At 32.6% G+C, this 22187-nt stretch overlaps 1 protein-coding gene and 1 long non-coding RNA gene across 13 annotated transcripts in view; both read left to right on the forward strand.

The window, feature by feature from the left end:
• The window catches only part of LOC134279319 (tyrosine-protein phosphatase non-receptor type 12-like), a 36757-nt gene that overhangs the window by 5920 nt on the left and 8650 nt on the right, over positions 1–22187 (forward strand). For 6 of the 12 annotated variants that reach the window (XM_062761677.1, XM_062761680.1, XM_062761678.1 and 3 more), the window contains exons 2-14: positions 2957–3065; positions 3359–3435; positions 13855–13989; positions 14469–14540; positions 15944–16161; positions 17049–17115; positions 17754–17831; positions 18022–18126; positions 18396–18438; positions 18695–19801; positions 20089–20108; positions 21096–21207; positions 21991–22038. In XM_062761677.1, coding sequence (XP_062617661.1) covers positions 2957–3065; positions 3359–3435; positions 13855–13989; positions 14469–14540; positions 15944–16161; positions 17049–17115; positions 17754–17831; positions 18022–18126; positions 18396–18438; positions 18695–19801; positions 20089–20108; positions 21096–21207; positions 21991–22038 — 2191 coding nt within the window. Of the gene's footprint in view, positions 1–2956; positions 3066–3358; positions 3436–13854; positions 13990–14468; positions 14541–15943; positions 16162–17048; positions 17116–17753; positions 17832–18021; positions 18127–18395; positions 18439–18694; positions 19802–20088; positions 20109–21095; positions 21208–21704; positions 21818–21990; positions 22039–22187 lie in introns of those variants that run through there. The other 6 variants (XM_062761681.1, XM_062761684.1, XM_062761686.1 and 3 more) reach the window with 2 other exon arrangements.
• On the forward strand, positions 4308–6662 carry LOC134279308 (uncharacterized). Its single transcript, XR_009994604.1, has 3 exons — positions 4308–4815; positions 5450–5559; positions 6566–6662. It is a non-coding gene; the product is annotated as an uncharacterized LOC134279308 (long non-coding RNA).

The raw sequence follows: 22187 nt of genomic DNA on the forward strand, positions 1-22187 counted from the left end.
TTAATTAGTGAAAGACATAACTGTAAAAAATACATTTGTTGAACAATCAATTCAGCTTTGAGGTCTTGTATTAAATTATCTGCTATTCTTTATTGGATATTGTTTGTTAATCAGTTGTTTGTCCTGTTTAGACCAAAAATACAGGGAATATACTGTTTTCCTCGCCATATTTATATGAACACTAAACAACACGAGATGTTTTATTTAGATCACTAGAGTTCAATCAGTGAGCATGCGCATATTTAACACTAGTGCGACACGGGTTGTCTTAATCGAATACACTCATAGGGTAGAGGAGGGACAGGCTATAGGCTTGTCAGGATCAACTGGTCTTGTAACATTATCTGCAGATCTGTAGCTCTTGGGTTGAAAAGAATTTGGAAAGACAAACCAGAGAGCTACAGATCTGCAGCTGTTATATATGTATATTAAAAATTAGGGATGTCAAATCGGTCGATTTTTAATACTCGGTTACTCGGACGTTTTCCCGATCGAGTACCCGGGTACTCGGTAAAAGTGTAAATATATGTAAACTATTGTAGAAATAAAATCAGATGCACTGATAGGAGACCTATCCGTGAATGTATTTCTGTCATAATAATGATGAACACTTCGTGCCCGACGAAATTATAATATAACATACTTAATATTTAATTTATTTATCAAATAAACACAGGAATTAAAATTATAATTTGTTCACAGTACTTTGGTTTTTAAAAAAATAATCTGCTACGCAATTGTAATGTAACTCTTTGTCGCGTTTGACGACCAGGTATCAGTCTTCAGAGCTACGTACAGTATCAACTTGAACTTGATCAAGTTCTCCTAACAGAGCGGATTTATGATTTTCGTACACTTTTTCGATCCTAGGCTTTATAATATTACGGTACGGTATTTTGTAGTTTGGTGCAACGATGGACATCAGTTTTTTTTTTTACGTAAAGCCTTTGCCTTCAACCAGTTGAATTGGCATGTAATATCACACGTGTAATATCATCCGCTTTTTTCCCGAGAATTTACCCCTTCTCGGAGAAATGACAAAATTATCTAATTTATTTAAACATAATGGATCTTAAACGATGTTCAGTGAAAACAAATAATTAAAGCCAAGCAAAAAATAAGGGAAGAAGACAGCCTAGGTCAAGAAAAGCCAGGTACCCAAGGTGCTTGGTCATGATAATTACTGTATAAACACTGCCACAGGCGATAACTGTCATTTAGAGTCGTAGGAAACCCTAATTACTGTGTGTACAAGTGCAATGAGCATTTTTACGATTGTTTAATGCATTAATAAATAAGTTTAGAACTATTCAAAATTATACATCTGAGTAACCGAGTACCGATTTTAGTATTCGATACTCGGACGTTCGATCGAGTACCCGGTTAACCAGGTACTCGTTGACATCCCTATTAAAAATATATATATATTAATCATAAAAAATTGTCATGGACACACAGAGTGTAAAGATAATACATATAATCTTATGTTCCCATAATGAATCAAGTGTGATGATTTTATAGACTTAAAAAAAATTATTTCCATTTGAGTGCCGCTTTCAACCCAAATTTTGTTGAAAGTCAATTCCTTTAATTATGTGCTGAGCAAGAAATTGTATTTTTTTTCTTAATGCAAACATGACGTAGAAAATCCATTAACTTAAAAATACATTGATTTATTATATTTTTTAATTTGAAAGTAAAATAAATGGAAATATCTGTAGCTGATCTATAAACAAGTTTTTGAAATCCATTTGTTCCACTAAGGGCTGTATAACAGATAAGGTTCAATCATTTGATAAATTAAATATAAATTTATATTTTACAAGAACAACTGTTGTGAGTTAAGGGGCACATAGGTTAGCGATAGATCTGAATGACATTTAACAATTGTAACAATTTTATCCCTATAGTTTAATCATGCAATCCTTTGGTGTATTTTCCTCCTTTCGTACAATTCAAATATTATTTTCCCAAAAGATATTTATGCTGCACCAAAAGTCTGATTGACGATCACTCAATCAACTGAAAAGTAAGTGTTTTGTGACACACATAAAATATATTTCTAGTGTATTTTATGATTAATCATGAAAACAAAATGAATTTAATTTCATTCTAAATGAGCTGCAGCTAGTGCAATGTTCAGAAAAAGGGAAGATAATTTATTTAAATTCATTTTAATTTTCTTTCATGATAATTTAAACACGATTTTAAAATTTAATAGTGAGAATTATACATTAATTTTAAAAAGAATTAACTCAGTACCCTGACTTTTTCAACAATTAATTTCATTTTATTTAAATTTTTGCCCCTATATTTGGGCTAGTAACTTTTTACTTGGGACTGGTAACTTTATAGCTTCCACTAGCCCGTGGGCTAGTAATAAATTTTTCTAATTGCACACCCCTGAACAATGTAAAAGTGTGAGACAGATAATCTAAGAGGGAGATATCTAGCATGTTAAGTGGAGCATTAATGCAATTTGAGTGAGAGGGAAAAGAATGTTTTTTCAAAATCAAGAATGTCAAGACAGACGGAGACAGAGGTTATGAAATAATTCACCCTTAATTAATTTTTTGTCTTTCATTCCCCATTTAATGTCTTTAATTGCTCCCTCTTGCTTCCAAGGCATTTTCATACCCTACTTTTGTTGCCCTGGCCCTCACACAAGTATATATATTGTCTCCAATGTTAAACAGCAGCCATGCAGGCACATGAATTACCCACTTCAAAACTTTTGCTGCTCATAAAATAGGCAAGAACATGTAGATGTCTCCAATGCTTTCCACATGTTCTGGCCTATTTTATAAGCAACAAAAATTGGAAGTTGGCAATCCTATGAGTACTCTATAAAAGTGATAAATCTGAGTTTATTTTAATCCTGTGAAGCAAGTATCAATTTGAAACTGAAAGTAAATACTGAATATTAAGTGTGTTTAATGTGGATTTTGTTTTACAGGAACTGAGAGAGCTCGCTGCTCTTCATAAAGAACAAGATACATTTCCCGCAAACTGGGGAAAACAGCCCTACAACACCAAGAAGAACCGATATAGAGATATCGTACCATGTAAGTCATAAAGGGATATGATATAGATATTATACCATGCAACTGATGCAAGTCATATAGAGATATCAGAGAGATATAAATATACCATGTAAATCATGTAGATCTATATAGAAATATTATACCATATGATTCATACAGAGATATCGTAGAGATATTATACCATGTAAGTTACAGAAATACCAGGAAAATTACTGACTCAGAGGCAGATGAAGTTGTTCTGATGTACTGACAGAGCAAAAACTTCATGTAGCATAGAAAAGTTTTGTGTGAAATAGTAATTTTTTTTTTTGCAGTTGATGACAGTCGGGTCACTCTTGAAGAAATTGAGGGAGAAGAAGGATCAGATTACATAAATGCCAGCTACATACTGGTAAGTATAATTACCTTGTAAACACAGCTACATACTGGTAGGTATAATTACCCTGTAAATACAGCTACATACTGGTAGGTATAATTACCCTGTAAACACAGCTACATACTGGTAAGTATAATTACCTTGTAAATGCAGTTACATACTGGTAGGTATAATTACCCTGTAAATACAGCTACATACTGGTAGGTATAATTACTCAGTAACAGCTACATACTGGTAGGTATAATGACTCTATAAATACAGCTACATACTGGTAGGTATAATTACTCTATAAATACAGCTACATACTGGTAGGTATAATTACTCTATAAATACAGCTACATACTGGTAAGTATAATTACCCTGTAAATACAGCTACATACTGGTAAGTATAATTACCTTGTAAATACCGCTACATACTGGTAAGTATAATTACCTTGTAAATACAGCTACATACTGGTAGGTATAATTACGGTACCCTGTAAAGATTTATATACCGCTACATACTGGTATGTATAATTACCCTGTAAATACCACTACATACTGGTAGGTATAATTACCCTGTAGATACAGCTAATACTGGTATGTATAATTACCTTGTAAATACAGCTACATACTGCATAGCTTCAGATAAGGTATGTATTTGCAGAAATATGAAATAAAATTTAAAAAATACGCATTGAAAATTAAAATAGAGCATACAATTACGCGTTAGCTATCATACATTCGCAAATTGAAGAATACAGGTGCGACTTAGCAAATGATAAGAATTATCAGGTTAACTCAGTGTTTGATTTTTCTCAAAAGGAAATAGTTATACAGATTAAAAAGCCTTTTAGTGACCAGGAATATTCTAGAAATAACAACGACGATCTCCATTTCGGGAGAAAAATCGGAGATTTATAGTCTGTCTCACGACCGGAACGTCACTACTTTTTGCAAAATATCTCAAAATAAATAAATACCTTGGACTTCAACCTATATCCGATTGGTAGATTGATTTTTTTCCAAACTTCCTGCATTTATCCGAACCCTCGAGGTCAACCAGTGTATACACACGGCGGCAAATTCAAAGTCTACGGGGATTTAACATTGTCAAAATGGCCACCGCTTCGGAAGGGGATCATCCATTGTTCGTAATTTTCCGTACATTGCCGTCAGTAAGGTAATGACGTCACGCACGTTCGGGAGTGCTCTATGGTTATCGACGTCCGAATTACCTATAACGCCCGAGACTGCCAAGGATATATATTTGCACTGCAAAAATATTACGTCTTCAACAAAACTTTCATCTGTTCATACCCTGACTGAGACCGAAGGGATCAAAGATTCATTAAAGGGTTATACACGGCATAAAGCAAAGAGGTATGACTCAATTCATATAAAACAACATAAGGGGTGAGTAAATTGCCATCATCACCTTGCTATATATAAAAAAAAAAAATCAAGGCTAGGTTACTGCAAATTTAGCTCGAGTGAATGACTGCTTTTATATCACTACAGCAGTATTAAGATTTTAATAAAAAATGCTGTCTTACCTTCGTTTCTCCCAGCTTTCCATATAAATCCAACACCTTATAGTTTGTTGTAAACTGTGACACACGGTCAAAATAAGCTTCAAATCGTTTCTATGTGAACAAGTGCTGTCCTTACATGCACATGCCATATATTTCCTGACTTTGTTATACATCCAACGCTTTAAACACATAAATCCTTTGTTGATATATTATTTTAAAATCCCAGTGCAAGACAACATTTGTTGTCTGCATCAATCTACGTCACCAATGAATTTTGACCTTGCCCTTCCAAAACTTCCTGTAATATCAGTGTTAGGTAAACTCAGACCCAGGATGTGCATTTTTGTTTCCCACAAATATAACAGAATACCAAAAATTAAAATATTCCTATACACGCAAAATTAAAGTACATAACGCAAGTGTGAAGAATTATGGATTTTTTTAATATAATTTTTTCCCTAAAACAATTTAACAGATTAATTTTATGATTTATTAGAACAAATATTTTATTGTAGGATACTGAATAGCTACCTGGTGAAGACACAAGATGGAAAAGCACAAACATGGCTGTGTACATTACATATATTAACTTAAGCCATCAGTACCCGCAGATATATTTTACAAGGTATGAAATAATGCAGATGTCTTGAGTTTGGTTTTCAGTCCCAACAAATTTTTTTTGTAAATTTTCAAAGTATGTTTATTCATTGACAATTTCCCAATACACAAACTTGTATACTCCTAATTCGCCTATATCATATACCTAGTAGTGTATCAGCCCTGTTTAGACTAGGCGAGACAGCAAATGGGAAGTAGGGCTGTCTCGTCCTCAGGGCTGAGATATCTCGGTCTCGGCCTGTTGTCAAGGAACGGTCCCAACTCGCCCTCTTATTTCAAATCATTTCTGTTTAATTTGTATGTATTAAGAATAAAATTTATATTTAAGAAATAAATACAGACTAAAATCTTTAAAAATTATTTATTTGTGCTAGAATATTGAGAAAACTGTTTTTAAAATTGTAAAATACTTTGGAATTATTTTATTATAACTGTATAAAATAGGCAAAGTAATTTTGAAATACTTTTACCGTGTCAGTAAAACTTAAATGTTTAAAACAAACATGGATATTGCGAGTTCATGGATAGAGCAAAATTTCTTGGATCCCCAGCTATATGTAAATATAATGAATTCCTTATATGGATTAAACAAATTTTGACTTTGCTATTTATCCTAGTTTTACTTAATAAACAAGTTAAAACAAAAAATTGGAACTTTTTATAGGACCTTTCTGAGAACTTCAAACAACCTTAAAGGACATTGAGAAGTAATAAATATTATCATGATAAAATGAAAATTGTTGCACAAAAAGATTGAAAGTTCAAGCTTCATTTTGAGACTATGAATTAAATTGTAAATTAAAGAGTTATCCTTCCTGTCTAGGGATCCTTAAGTATCTTAACAGTAAAATTATAAATTACTTCAAACATAAAACAGTTTTAGATTATAGGATGAACCAGCTTGTATGAACTGTTTCCATTGTTTTATTAATGAAGTAAAATTTAAAAATATTTTACAAAATAAATAATTTGTTATATATGTCCTATAATAAAGGATATTTTATGAATTTCAGAGGAATAAATGTTTATAAAAGTCAAGCGCCCACTGATGCTGGAGTGTGGAGTCCATGACTTGTTGTAAAGACATGAAACAGAAGTGAGAAAATGTCGACATCCGTCATCTATGAATGAAGATGGAGACCAAGTGACTAGTCTCTATCCTAAAATTTCTGAGGAAAATGGTGTTGTCTGGCTCATCCAATGATCACTCCATTTGCAGACTACCAGGTATTTGTGCCTGAAAAAATTGATGATAAAACATTTTAATTTGTCAAAAGATTCAGTGCATAAAAAATACTTATAAATTTGCACAAAGTGAAATTTAAAGATACATTAAAAATTCAGATCATGTTCATCATATTAAGTAACATGAATTGTGTACTTATTAAAAATACATATATTTGGTTAATTCTCATTTTCAGGTTCCAATCTGAAGAGTAAAATCTTTTTCATTCAAATAACTACTTACTAGCTGTGATCCAGATGAACGTCCTGATTGTTTTGTCCAACATAAGATGACTTTCAATCTGACACATTATTCTGAAAAATTGAGTGAACATCCTTCTTCATGCATGTCTTTGTTATGGTACATGTATCTTGTCTCTGCATGGTCATCATAACTTTGCACTCTTGTGAATTATGTAACCTATAAAACATCATTTTGTAAGTTACCGGTAGTAATAAAAGTACATGTATAATCAAATATTCTGTGCTTCATTCATTAATAAATTTTTGATCAAGGTTCGTTTATTCTTTCAAATGGTGAGGTTGTGCATTATTAAAGGTGCTTTTACACTGATTTGAAGTTTATATTTTCTCAAATATCCTGTAAAATATGATGAGTAAGGCCGGAATTAAAAATATCTTTGTTTCCCCTAACCCGACCCTAAATTCTCAAGTTGGGTCGGTAGGTAGGTAAACAATTTTATTTTCTGACAGCAGCTTTGAAAATACATTCTAAAATTTAATGAAAAATTACCTTTATAAATAAGAAAAGTATAAAAGAAAGCGATTTGTGAACAAAATGTTAAGTATTTACATACATGTACATGTTGTATGCCGTTTAAAAACATAATTCATGATTAATTAATTCACAACTGTTGTTTAGTTGAACTTGTGAAATACCTCACGCCATTACATTCATATAAATTTAATAAAATAGACAAGATTCTCAAATACGCAAAGACTAGACATACGAGTATATTTTTTCAAATCTTCCATCAGCCTTTAGAGCTTATAGACGATCAATGTACTTTTTTAAGGCCATGAGATTTGCTGTGGTTCTGAAGCATTTTGCTTTGAAGTTAATAAGTAATGGCTAATTTTAAATCGCAGGTTCAAATCCTAATGAGTAACGTTTAAAACGGTCCTTCAAAGGGGACCATAAAAATTTAAGTCCAGTGTCGCAGAAGATGCTGGCTCAAAAAAAAAAAGATCCCCCACTGCTTAATGGCAAAAAAAGTGCTGAGTACGTCTAAATTAAGAGCAATGGGAAATGTCATCCAAACAAATCTCGAAGGGATAAAAAGCAAAGAAACAACCAATCTTCAAGAGCCTAATTAAAGAAAAATTTATTGAACGTCTCAGGAAGCTGAATCATGATTTCAAAACTATTTGGAAAGAGTATGTTAACAATATTTAATTGAACCAAATTGAATCTACAAATGATAAAAATGCTATATACAATGTCATAGTCACGAAGTTTAACCACTTAATAAAGGCAGGAAAAAACGTAAAGAAAGGACATCTGAATTATATTAATCAGTATGAATTTGCAGACATATTTACAACAACTCCTATGGTTCCGTAATGGCATATAGTAAACATAGGAACATAGATGAATTGGTTATTAAATCAAAACTCAAATTAAATAAAATGCAGTGAATGTGTTCACTAGGTGGGCCCCTTATCTATTCATGAGGCGGGCCTTACCATGTATCACGTACCTTAAATTCAAAGACAGGTTTGTTTGTTTGTTGTTTAACTTCCCTTTCGAAAATTTATTCACTCACATGGAGACGCCAAGACACCTCCGAAACACTCTTAATTAGACATGGTAATTTACCGAATTGTTTCAAGAGTGAAGAATTCCATTTCCAATTCCTGTTAAAAGCATAAGATTGAGACGTCGCCATTGTTTAATGAAGAGCTAAATCCCTGTTTTTACGTCTGGACGTCATTTTGTTTCCAACAAATGCTTGAAAATAACAAGCAGAACAATGTCGGCCGTTCTGATAAAAACTGATTTTGATGAAATTGTATTTTATAAAACTTGGTTAACAATAAAAAAAATAATTGAATCATCTTATTTAAAAAATCTTTTCAGTCGGTGCGATCTAATTGGGTCGGTCGCGTTAGGGGAAACAAAGGTATTTTTTATTTTGGCCTAATACATATATTTCAAAAGCATTTAATTCACACAAAAATATTACAAGAGCCACATTGCTTACCTGAATAGCTTTGACCATCCAGTTCTTTACAAGATTAACCCCTTGTTATACCTTTTCTGACCCCAACCTACCCCCGGGGTCATAAATTGCACAATATAGAATCTACACTACCCCACAATGATTTTGCATGAGTCAGCTTTGCTTTCCCAGTAATTCCCTAGAAGAAATTTTTTATAGAATTTTCTTATTATATACTGAGTACTTCAATTTAAAAGTTTGGTTCCCTATTGTGGCCCCAACCTACTCCCCGGGTCATAATATGAACAATTTTGAATCTACTCTCTCCCAGGATGCTTCCACATAAGTTTCAGCTTTTCTGTCCCAGTGGTTCATGGGAAGAAATATAAGGATACTAAGAGAATAATATACAATTGAAAAAATTTAGCGGGAAAATTGTAATAGACATCAGGTGATCAGAGCGTCAAAAATTCATTCTCAATACATGTACAGTGGACCTTCAGATATCCGAACACCAGATTACTGGATGCTTCAGTATCCGGATGATTTTTCATCAGAACAAAATTTTTTAACGTTTAATATTTTTTCTTGTTTAGCAGATAATTCAGATATGTGGATGCTTCACATATCCGGACAAATTGACCATAAAACAAAGCGGACGGATAAATGAGGCTCCACTGTATTTAAAAGAGACAGGATGTTTTGAATATCTTGAATTTTATAGTAGACTTACTACTTTTGTTATGCATATTATCTTTCCTTTAGCCAAAGGTTTCTGGTCTGCCTCTCTCCATATATTCCAGTGTCTAAATCAAGCTTCATATTGCTGAAAGAAGAGAAAGTGTCATAAAAGTGTATAACAGAAAATCAATTTCATCATAAACTAGAGTGTTCCAATTTAAGGAACAAATGTGTCACTTGCTTTTAGCTTCTTTATTAAGATGTATCTAAATCTATGAGTGGCCAGCTATTTTTATTCTACTGGCATATACAGTATGCAACCCTCAACTGAATAATTTAGTTGAAATCATTATGAACAATTATTCATTTTATCATTTAACGTGTTAATATGCGTTTCAAAGCAATTGTCACATTGCTTGATCAACTTTGGGGGACCAAATCCCAATGTAATCTTGTAATGTTTAAGATATCAGTTTGTGTGGTTTCTGAATATCATACAATTTCAAAGAACAGTATTATAAGTTAATAAACATGAATAAATGTTAATTTATCAACACCGCCACTCAAAAGTCTTAAGTTAATTTAAATTGACTGGGGTATTTCTTTGATTTAAACAATATTTATTCAGTAAACTGAATAGATTGGGCAACAGGCTTAAGCCTATAAATACCCTCTCTATATAACAGGTCAAAGTAACAATACAATGAACAGAGTAAATAATTACAATTCATATTATGATATGAGTGCTCACATACGCATTCAAACACACTCACACACACACCCTCACTCACACACGCAACCACACCCTGACTCGCACAGATCCAGATCAAAATAAGTATGATAAATATAAACATGTATAAAGTGACAAGAGTGCATATCAAAAAAGAAAATATGATTAAAAACGTTTTGTTAACTTGATATATTCATGTACATTTTTTATAATATTGAAGTTCGTTTGGAACGAATACTCCGAACTCCCTTGTAAAAGAATTTTTAGATCATAAGGTACATCAAGCTCATTTAAGTTTTTTCTTACTTTATTTCTTTGAATATTATATGCTGGACAATCCATAAAAAAGTGTTCATTATCTTCTGTATGGTAATTACACTTCGGACAAGATGCATCGTCTATTATATAATGATTTTTTAGGTGTGCATTAAGATTACTAGCTTTGTTACGTAGTTGACAGTGAAGTATATTCTCGTTTCTGCTTCCATAGTTGAAGTATTTACAACTGCTAAAAGGTTGGTTTAATTTTGACTTGAAAATCGATAAAGAAGGAGACATTTTCACTTCAGTACTAAGATTATTCCACAGTTTTATAGTTGAAGGAATAAAACTTTCATAGTATGATACAGTTCTACATAATGGTAAAGTAAGATTATTACCATCTGATCTCAAACTATAAGAGTGTTGCACTGGTTGGAAGGGCTGTAATAATTCGTTAATATAATTAGGGGCAATACCATGGAACATTTTATAAAATAATATTAGTTTATGGTTTGTTCTTCTCTGACATAATGGCTCCCAGCCGAGTTCGTCATATAGATTAGATCTTGAGGAATTTACTCTAAGACCAGTAATAATTCTTGCGGCCTCTACTTGGACCTTTTCTAACAATTCTGCATTTTCTTGTGAGCAATTATCCCATACTACATCGGCGTATTCAAGGACCGGTCTAATAAACGCTAGATATATTTTAATTAAAGAATTTCTATCTAATGTGTACTTTAAAAGTCTCAAGATATTTAATCTCTTACAAGCTTTTTCGTAAATAGCAGAAACATGATTATTCCAGCTAGCATCAGATTGGAATAGGAGTCCTAGATGTGTATGACTATGGGTATTTCTTTGTAAAGTAGGTCAAAGGTCAAGTCAACCATGCTATACAAATACTAGCAAATAAGGATAAAATGTTTTGTTTGATGTACTCCGACTGACCCATCAAAATGCCCCAACAATTTTTATAAGCAACTTGAATTTTTTTTAAAATTTAGTTTCATTAAACAGAAATAGAGACTGATTCATTTTTTAAAAAACTATGGTACATGTATATGATTTCTGAATTCTCTTGGATGCCTTTAGTTAAAATTTTTTTAATGATTAATATTTCATCTGTCTATAGTTATCTAGTGTGTATTGAAAACTGATATACTAATAAACATTAATTAAATAAATTTATGAGTCTGCAATTTTTCAATGACACTTTAATATCACTTTGATCAATACTATCAAGCCAAAAAAAGCTACCTATACCTACCCTCCTTGAAAAATGTGTGTCAGAGTATATCAAACAGAAATAATTTATTAATCATGGCCTGCAGTTCATTAAAACAATTACTTAGCTGATAATCTTCTAGAGTTAAGATGATGATGTTGAGGCTATGTGCAGCTTGAAAATAGCGTTCACTTGCCCTCTCCTAACTCAGGATTAGGTTGGCTGGTAGTTGATAAAATTATTCTCAGAAAATTTAATATAAATTTTATTAATTTATTCCCCCCCCCCCCCCCAAAAAAAAATGATTCCTTGAGATTACAAAAAAAAAAAAAAAATTGTCATTAGCCAGTTGGTTGGGACAGGGCAATCAAACTTTTTTTAAAGAAGACCTGGCTGAGAATTTGAACTCATAGTATGTACATGACAGTATTTATGGGAATTTGTCTCTGGTGTTATATGTACATATTTACAAGTCTGTACTCAGATTCAGATGAAACGATTCAGCCTATCTTAACTTTCTATGCTGATCAAATTATACAGACAATGTCAGACATGTTCTTTCTGTTTTCCTTTCATGAATAGAGTTTAAATTACTTTCTCATTTAAACTGCAAGGTCAAGAAAATGGTTTCCTGAAACAGCCATGTAACATGCATATTCATCTACTTTATGTCTGGTTCTGCTAATTAATTCATCAATATGCATGCATGTACATAAATCACCATTAGAACTCAATCTTGTTTATTTGACAAAGATTTAATTAAAAAAATACATGCACATATTTTAATATTATAAATATAAAGTTTTGAAAAATAATTAGAATGTGCTATCTATTGAAAACTCTGTTTTGATGCTCCCAGGGTGTTGATACTACACCATGTTAAATCCCCGTAGACTTTGAATTTGCCGCCGTGTGTATACACTGGTTGACCTCGAGGGTTCGGATAAATGCAGGAAGTTTGGAAAAAAATCAATCTTCCAATCGGATATAGGTTGAAGTCCAAGGTATTTATTTATTTCGAGATATTTTGCAAAAAGTAGTGACGTTCCGGTCGTGGGACAGACTATAGATTAAAATCAATTTCCATGTACTAGAAAAATTATGCACTTGGCATAATCTTTTTAATATGTGTTCATAGCCAATACTTTTCATCTCTCTCAGTCCCAACTTGCCATATTAACAAAGATTCTTTCAGTTTACTCTTGGTACGATATCTTAAATGAAGGAAAAGTTTTCTGTGTCTCTGACTCTATGGTACAGTGTACCTTGACCTACTGTATAATCTTCCTTGTCAAAAAAAGAATGCTTCGCAATATCTAAGCAAAAAATCTTGTTGGAATTTACAAAATTTTTTGAAATATCTAAATGCAGGAACTGACCTTTTAAGTATTTTTCCTCTTCAAAAAACTCATACTTCGGTTCAAGCTCAAAATCAAAATAAAAGTCAACACATTTATATATAAACAAAACACTCATTTTGCTGAAAATCAAAATCTGCATTGATTTGAAAATCAGGGAGTAAATACACTTTGGGGTAAAAAATTATCTGGAGCTCTGCATACTGGTAGGTGTAATGAATCTGTAAATACAGCTACATACTGGTAGGTATAATGAATGTACAATGGCATTATGTACTAATAAAGATCAAGATTCTATGGAAATTTCACCAAATTTCATTCAGTGGTATGAGAGGAGATGTGGATAAGAGATTGGTACCCCAAAGTGCAACAGATGGACGGACATAATGATTACTATATACCCTCTTGCTCTTCAAGCAGGGGGTACAATAAGGATATATAAGAACAGATATTACAGTTAGGGAACTTCTGGTATGGGAAGTACTGGAACATGTACCTTATAAATGTAGCCCTTTTATTTCTTTAACAGATCATCCACAATTATCTCCCTTTGATTTATTTTTAGAACATCCACAATTATCTCCCTTTGATTTATTTTTAGAACATCCACAATTATCTCCCTTTGATTTATTTTTAGAACATCCACAATAATGATGCTTACATAGCATCCCAGGGCCCTCTCCCGACCACTGTTGACGATTTCTGGAGGATGATTTGGGAGCAGAAAGTCCGAGTCGTACTAATGGCCTGTAAGGAAGTGGAAATGGGCAAGGTAAAACAAATAATGATTGATGGAATAAATACACATTTTAATATTGAGAAGTTCAAGTGTGAAGATTGCAAATGGGCAGAGATACTAGTTAGTGAAGGGGTGCAAAGGGTGGGTTTAAGATATTGATTGGTCATTAGATACTGACAGGTGTACAATAGAATAGTTCACTGAAATATAATTCAGGGTACCAGGTTGGTTTTGAATTGATTCTATCTTAATTGTTCTTTTATTAATATATACAAGCTATACTGAGATTGATGTAATTTTGTGTTATAAATGCTCAGTTGTTTGAATGAGAAAGGAAAATTTTACATTTTTGTAGTTATAAGATTTAAATAAAAGAATATTAAGATACCTACAAGTAGAGTGGGAGATTTATTTCTGCACCATTGGGTTACACATGGAACTTCACACTTCATAAGTGTATGCTTAACAGTTGACAAACTTAATTTTTGTTTAATTTGTATTATTTTTTCCAGAAAAAATGTGCGAAGTATTGGCCCTCCAGTCAGAATGAAGATGAATCGTATGGAAGCATTAATGTACATCTGGTAAGATATACCACTTAAACTCAATGTCAACTCTTGTTCTGTTATTGGCCAGAGAAGAGAGACATACTGAAATTGAGCAGTACATACATGTATAATAAATAAATAAAATTCAAGCACACATTAATCCTTTTAAGTGAACTATATGAACTTTAGCATTAAATATCAAGGAAGTTTATTTTTTCCTGCTGTTGACATATTTTTTTTCTACATCTTCCTGCAATATAAACTTGTTTTTGTCAAACATGTCAAATTGAAAACTACTCAAACTTAAAAGTACTGTAACACAGTAGTAATATGTTAATACTAGTATTGTCAGATCGACTGATTTTTAGTAACCGGGTACTTGTTTACCTTTTCAATGGAGTAACTGGTTACTGGGATGGTTTTCTTTAGATAGAAAATAACCAAGAAAAGACAAAGCTTATGTGGAAGCATCCTGGGGTAGCGTAGATTCTAAATTGTTCAAAACATGACACTCATGGTAATGCAGGGCCACAATAGGGAACAATGAAATATATGGAAAAAATGAACACTATTCAAAATATTCAAGTTCTAAACTCCATAAAACAATATAAAATAGGAGCAGAACAAACATTCAGACCTCCAAAACATCAGGTGCAGTGAGCATCCCCTACCAACCGGTCACAATCGCAGTTGTTCCTTTTCATGATTGGGAAATAACAGAAAAATCCGAAAGTCTTTTATTCTAGAGTAAATAATACTCTAACAATTAATTTGAAAAATGTCAGCATTTGACTCAATGATAAATTGTAATTGCCCACAATGTTAGGGTTAGCATTGTTTATAGTTGGTTTATATATTCTGTGTTTCAGTTTATACATAAAGAAGTTATTTGAGAGCCCCTAAATTTAAATATTTTGAAATCTATCAATCTGTCCTATATTGTCCTATATACACAGGAACTGTGAATAACAAATAACAGCTGCATGAAGCATAGTGAGTGTCAAATTAAACTTTGTTTCACAGATTTTTGGAGCCAGTGGTGTAATGTTATGTGTGATAGGGGAGGGAGGATGTCAAGCACAATAACATACTGTAACATGCAGCCATTTATTAGCTATAGTTCCCCAAACTTGTTACAAAATGAAAGTAGATAGTAAAAGTAAACTTGGTAAAGTAAATCAAAAAAATCTGGGATAAAGTTATTAATATAACAAGTAGTGCCTACGTACTGTAAAATTAATTATAATCAAGAGTGAAAGCCCTGTTTTCTCTTTGTCTACCACACTTGTGAAATGTAACTCATCGCCGACCTAAATCAGATTTCTGGCTGGACAGGGATTATCATATTTGTTGAAATTGAGTGTTTTAATCATCAATTAAATACATGTATGATAACTTTTGATTGATTTTATTAAATACTGTGCCTGATGATTTTTCAGCAAGAGGAGCATTGGCTGGCAGATGATTGCGTGGAGAGGACGTTAGAGGTGAAGCGCAGTGGTGACCCAGATCGTCGTATCGTCACTCAGTTCCAATACACGGGCTGGCCCGACCACGGAATTCCCGACGATATTGATGTCATCCTGACTATGATCGCCAAAATGAGAGAAATCCGATCCCACGACAAAAACTTTGCTCCCGTTGTCGTACATTGCAGGTTCTGTAGAAAAAGTTGAATATTGAATTAAAACATTGCTTTCATAAGCAACAAATAACCCTAAATCTGCAAGATCTTAATAAAGACTTAAGTTCATGAAAGAGCAAGAGCCATCTTATGCATAAAATGGCCCTGTATTTATATCAATTAATTAATTTTCACCATCTTTCCCATTTATTATATATAAAAATAAAGTACTAGACACTTGGTGCTTTCACTTCCTACAATACAATTTTGTTTTGAGAATCCAGATATTGGAAAAAAGGTTTGAGAAATTGCAATGTTCTTGAAATTTGCAGAAAACGTGTATTTGACTACATTCAGCAAAGAATTAAAATATTAGCACAGCCCACGATCCAAAAAATAAACATATTTTTTTATCTTCAGAAACTGAGCTTTCATTATGTACATTGTATTTGCATATATTGGATCAGAGGTTGTGCTCTATATGAAATATTGAAAAAATGCTTCAACTTTAGGTCATTTTCAAAGTGAAAGGAATTTACAGGATATGAGGAAAAATGTTGCATTTTATGACGTCATAATACAGATGGGAAATTACATCACGATTAATGGATACGTGGTCAACAACATTACAAGTGATAAATACTGCATTTGCAACCTAAACTGAGCAGTTTTGGTTTTTCAGAAATTCTCAGGTCCAAATAAGGCCCAAAGTGGCACTTGCTTTTTGAAACTTTAGCAATGCATGTGCTGAAATTAGCTAATTGGGACAAGAAATTCAAAAATTGTCTAATTTGCAATTGACCATTTGATTCTACGGCTTAATATTTAACATAACCTTCTAATGTACTGTTTTATTTATTCTGATTTTACTGTACGTTTATCATAATAATTCTATTTTATCTGTACGTTTTTGATTTCAGTGCTGGATGTGGCAGAACGGGAACTATCTGTGCTGTAGATTACGCATGGGACGTTCTTAAATGTGGGGTAGGTTTTTTATCGAATTTTACTCAAATGAAGGGTAAATTTTCTATTGATTCTGTAGAAATGTTTTTTGATTAAGAATTACTTTGTATTCTAATTATATTTTTTTTTCAGAATTTGAAACATGCATGTAATTAACTAAAAACCCTTCAGTTTTTAAAGATACAGTAAAACTTGTTTAATACAAACACGGATATAGCAAATTACGGATATTGCAAAGTAATTTCACTGTTCCCAGTGACTTTGTTAAAACCGAGTTCTACTGTACAGTGTAAAATATTACATTGAATTACAGTATTTATCATTAGGTTGATTACATAAGTTTAAAAAATAGGATACTGTAGATTGGGAAATAATCATGTGGTTTTAAATTCGCTATGTTCTTGATTTATCATTTTTCTGTGAAATTAAACCGGTCCTGAAAGTTATTATTTGATTTTAAAAAAACATTTAAATGATACGAAATTTTGAATTAATTTCTTACAGCATGAAATTAAAACCATCACAATTGGTACTTTTTGAGATATCATGAAATTTTTTCACCGTGGAATTGAAATAAATTACAGTATTCAAAAACTGAAAGATTTTATAAATTTAAAGAATAAGAGAATGTTTAACGTATTTTTCTTTGATTTTCCCAGAAGTTAGACTGTGATTTTAATTTGAATGAAATCGTGAAGAAAATGAGAGAACAGAGGCAATCCATGATTCAGACTCCAGTGAGTAGCATTCAGTCCAATACACAGGTTAATGCTGCAAATAAGGATTATTGAAAGATTTGAAATATTATAAAAAAAACACAAAGAAAAAATGATTAAAAATGATTTCTTTTTATTTAACGTAAATTTTTTTTGTCATTTATTTTGTCATTTATTTTGCAATTTTAAACATGATTTTAACATTCCCTAGGACCAGTATGAGATGGCCCATCGCTGTGTCAGGGAACTATTTCAGCAGCATATAGAGGCACTGGATGGAAATATCTACGCCAACTTTGAACCACAACCTGGAAATGTAAGACAATATATAAAGTTAAACAATCCATAGTATCAATTTATTGTACCAATTGAGGGAATTTTAGAAAAAAATGTATGCAAAAAATAAGCACTTGGAAAGTCTTTGGAAAATAATCTTTTTAATTTGAGAAATCCTCCAAATGATGTTTGGGGATGGATGTGTTTTGCAACCATGCAAATCTACATGATTACATTTTTAACTCCCACCCCTTCCAAAAAATACATCCTCCTGAGCTTAGAATTTTGATTACATTGTTGTTTTTGAAGGATGAGTATTATAATGTGGAGCTAGATGGCCACACAGACCCCAGTGAGTTCTTATACAATATTACCTAGTATTATAATAAACTGGAAATTTTTCTATCTAAAATAGAATTTGTAAAATAAAGTGAAAAAAAGAAAAACAAGTCAAATGGGAAATGCATATTATTTAAAAAAATCAATTGTCAATAGGTAAAAAAAGACAACAGATTACACAAGTTTTTGATTGTAGACAAAATTATATACAACACAAAACATGAGAGCTGTAGATAAAGAAATATATGCATTAAAATTTTATTCTTCAGATAGGGAAGTAGACCCTTATGAAATGGTAGGAATGGGTCAGAATGAACCCGCCTTTAAGGTCAGCGAATCACCCAGGCAATCCAGTGTTGTGTCCATCTTAGAGAGGGACGCGTTACAGACGGTAGACATGTACTCAACCCCGGAGGCTTTAGAGGAGGCACTGCAGGACCTACAGAAAGCAGCAGAGTGTGGTCCTCGAAGATCCTCAGGCCCGAGACCCGAACTTAAACCCAAACCAGTGTTTACACCAGATCCAAAAGAAGGGGGGACCCCAACTGGGTATGAAAACATTTGTGATGATGGGAAATATGAAAACATGAACAAGGCAGATCATCTTACATTCCATCGTGAAGAAAAAAGTCCCAAAATTCCCAGAAAAGAGAAACCCATTCCAAAACCTGAGGAACCTCTAAAGACTGTTGGCTCTGGTCCTGTTTTTGTAGATTCTGGGAAAGCCGGACCTCAGTTTGTCAATAATAAACCATCAGGCCCTGTATTTCACCAGTCCCTTTCCTCCAAAGCAGGACCTCAGTTTGATGTGTCTTCAAATCATAGTACTTCTTTTCCACCTCAAGTTAGTTCTAGGGCAGGTCCCCAGTTTGAATCCCCAGTCAATAGAAGTTCTGATCATCAAGAATCCAATAATGCTAAATCAGGGCCACAGTTTTCACAGCAGCCTGCAGGGCCAGTGTTTGAGGGCTCTGATTCCAGCAAGCCAAAGGTCACTCACAGACAAACAAGCACAGGTCCCAAAAACAAGACTGTGATAACAGTTAGCAGTAACCCCAGGATTTCTTACGTTAATAATGAAATCATGGAAGGAAAACCCCCTAGTGCTGTTAATCCTTCCCGTAACTCTAATGATCTACCTTTAGCCAATGATGACTTTTATGATAAAGCCAAACCAATGCCTGATAGTCCCACAAGGAGTTCTCATGAACCGGCTGTTTATTCTCAAGTCAACAAGTCGGCCACGTTTTCTCGGAGTTTTGGACCGACTTCCGGTCCTATTGACAGCACGTATGAGACCATCACGGGGGAGAGCTACTCCAAAAGAAGCAGTGACTCTAAGATCGGGGCCTCTATGAAGAGTAGTGTTTACTCAGGTGCGTAGAGTTCTGTAGAGGTTTAAAGCTAAGACTGAGCAATTTATAAACCAAAATAAAACAAGCTATTGACAATTTTAGATTTGAAAGATAAATTGTAAAAATTATTTAAGATAATAAAAGCAAATTAAAATAAATATTTTATATACCAAAATTTAAAAAAATTCAGAGTTAAAAAAATTTAAGCAATTAGAAAAATGTATCATGAAAATTATTTTTATCAGCTGCTTTAGAATTCATTAAGCCTGAAAAAACTTCTAATTCAGTATGTTACTCTTCTCTTTCAGAGGTAGACCCTAGATGTATGGTAAGCCACAACCATTATTCTGTATTCATTTATCACTGTACAGAAGGAAATTTTTACCCCTATTTTTTCACACTTTGCCATCATCTGTTTCTTTGCACAGATTTACTGTACATGTACATAAATTGACTTCTTTAAAATTTAGCGTAGTCACTAGGTATGGAGTTAGGAGCATAATCTTGAATTAATGCTACAGTTGTCCATGCCGTGTATTGTATTTATAAATGATTTCAAAACAGGGTTCATGAATGAGCACATCATTGTTTTCGTCAAAGCCACCAAAGAAATATGCACGCTAACTCTTGATTCCCGCTTACATTTTGCAACCATTTAAATCAATATAAATGTCATTTTGGCCATAAAATCTTTGTTAAATACAAAGAACAGTTCAATGGTAATTGATGAATTGTCTTAATATTAACGATAAATAGGAAATTATGCCCCGCCCATTAACTCCAGCTCTTGAAAAAGGACTCGGCCTTTGCCCTGCCCATTCATTTTCCATTGAAATGGGACTTTCAGTTATCACCATATTTTGAAATAATCTTGGATAGGATTAAATGTTCCTTATATCTTTTCTCATGTTTTAGGCAAATAAATAAAACATAAATATATTAATAAAATATAATGTTTCAGTTGTAAATCGCTTTGAAATTGGTGGAAAATAAGTAAAAAGGAATTTTTGTGTCACAGGGGGTGGGGGGATGGGTGGAAAGACGTTTTAAAAATATTTTCCATTGATTTCTATAGTGAAAAACACAAGCTTTACCAAAATTTTAGAGTTATCTCTCAGTGTTTTCCCAAATAAGTAATGTTTCGTATAATTATCTATAAAAAAATATTAAAAAAATCACCGAATATGTTAACTTTTGAAAATTGACTTGGAGGTAGGCAGGAGAATAATACTATTGTTCACAGTTCTTGTGAAGTTTGCTTTGTAAATACACAATATTAGGATTGATAGCTTTAACCCTCTCTTGTTTGATACAGGACTCTGCCTTTGCCCCACCCATTCCAAACAGAGGGTACAAAGAAGAGGAACAGAAAGCCCAGCTGCAACCTCATACCATTCACGGTCTCACTACATTAGAAAGGAAATCTGGTAAGTTTAATTTAGAAGAAAGACAAGCAACCTCTTTATATTTACCAGTTTTACTCATAGAATTAGTTGTGTATATATGTGTGTATAGCTTTAACATTCATCACCATATGTAACCTGTGTTGAAGTGTTGTAGTATCTTTAGCACTTAAAAAAATAACAATCAATTTACCACTGATGATTTTATAGGAAGATGTCGTGCATTGGAGTTGTGAGGCATTGTGCACAAGATGTATATATACACTTCTAATGAGACTAAGATTAGACAAGAGAAATCTGTTATGTCCATATGGCCCATTACATTTTTTTTCTAAAATAAATTTTAAAATTGATTTGTATCAATATGTTATTACACAATATATATGTTATTATAGAGTTCAGCGTAGAACTATATTTGTTGATAAAGACGATTTGTTTTAATTGTTGAATTCAGTCTACATTGACTGAGATATATTATCCAATACATTCTTAATTCATCTATATAAAATTTTGGTTTCAAGTTTGTGGTAAGTTAAAAAGCATGAGACCCAGTAAAATTGATTTTAATATGTATAGTATTAAATCATGTGACCTTTCATTAAAAGGAAACTCATCCTAATGTATGTGAAATATATACATGTATTTGTTTGTGTACTATTTATTATAGCAAATGGGATGTATATATTGAAAAAAAAATATATCAAAAACATGCCAATTAAATGCTTTTGTAAATACTAACAAAAAGTATTGCCTGAATTAACACAAAAACTTTGACGTATATTCTACCAAGGTTCTGTCCTTTTGTAGTGAAGTACTGTGAAAAAGTTACATACACAACCCAATCAAATGATACACGTATGTTTTGTTTTTCTTATGCCACACAATTTTTTTTATCATTGCATTCAAATATTGCTGTAAAAGAAAAATTTAATCAAAGCTGGGCTAACTTTTTCATTTTCAGGTGACAAAAATTGTCAGCATTTATAAATTATTTCACAACACAC

The sequence above is a fragment of the Saccostrea cucullata genome, unplaced genomic scaffold, assembly GCF_032062105.1.
Source record: "Saccostrea cucullata isolate Sc308-1 unplaced genomic scaffold, CSIRO_AGI_Scuc_v1 ctg439, whole genome shotgun sequence".
Classification (NCBI taxonomy): domain Eukaryota; kingdom Metazoa; phylum Mollusca; class Bivalvia; order Ostreida; family Ostreidae; genus Saccostrea; species Saccostrea cuccullata.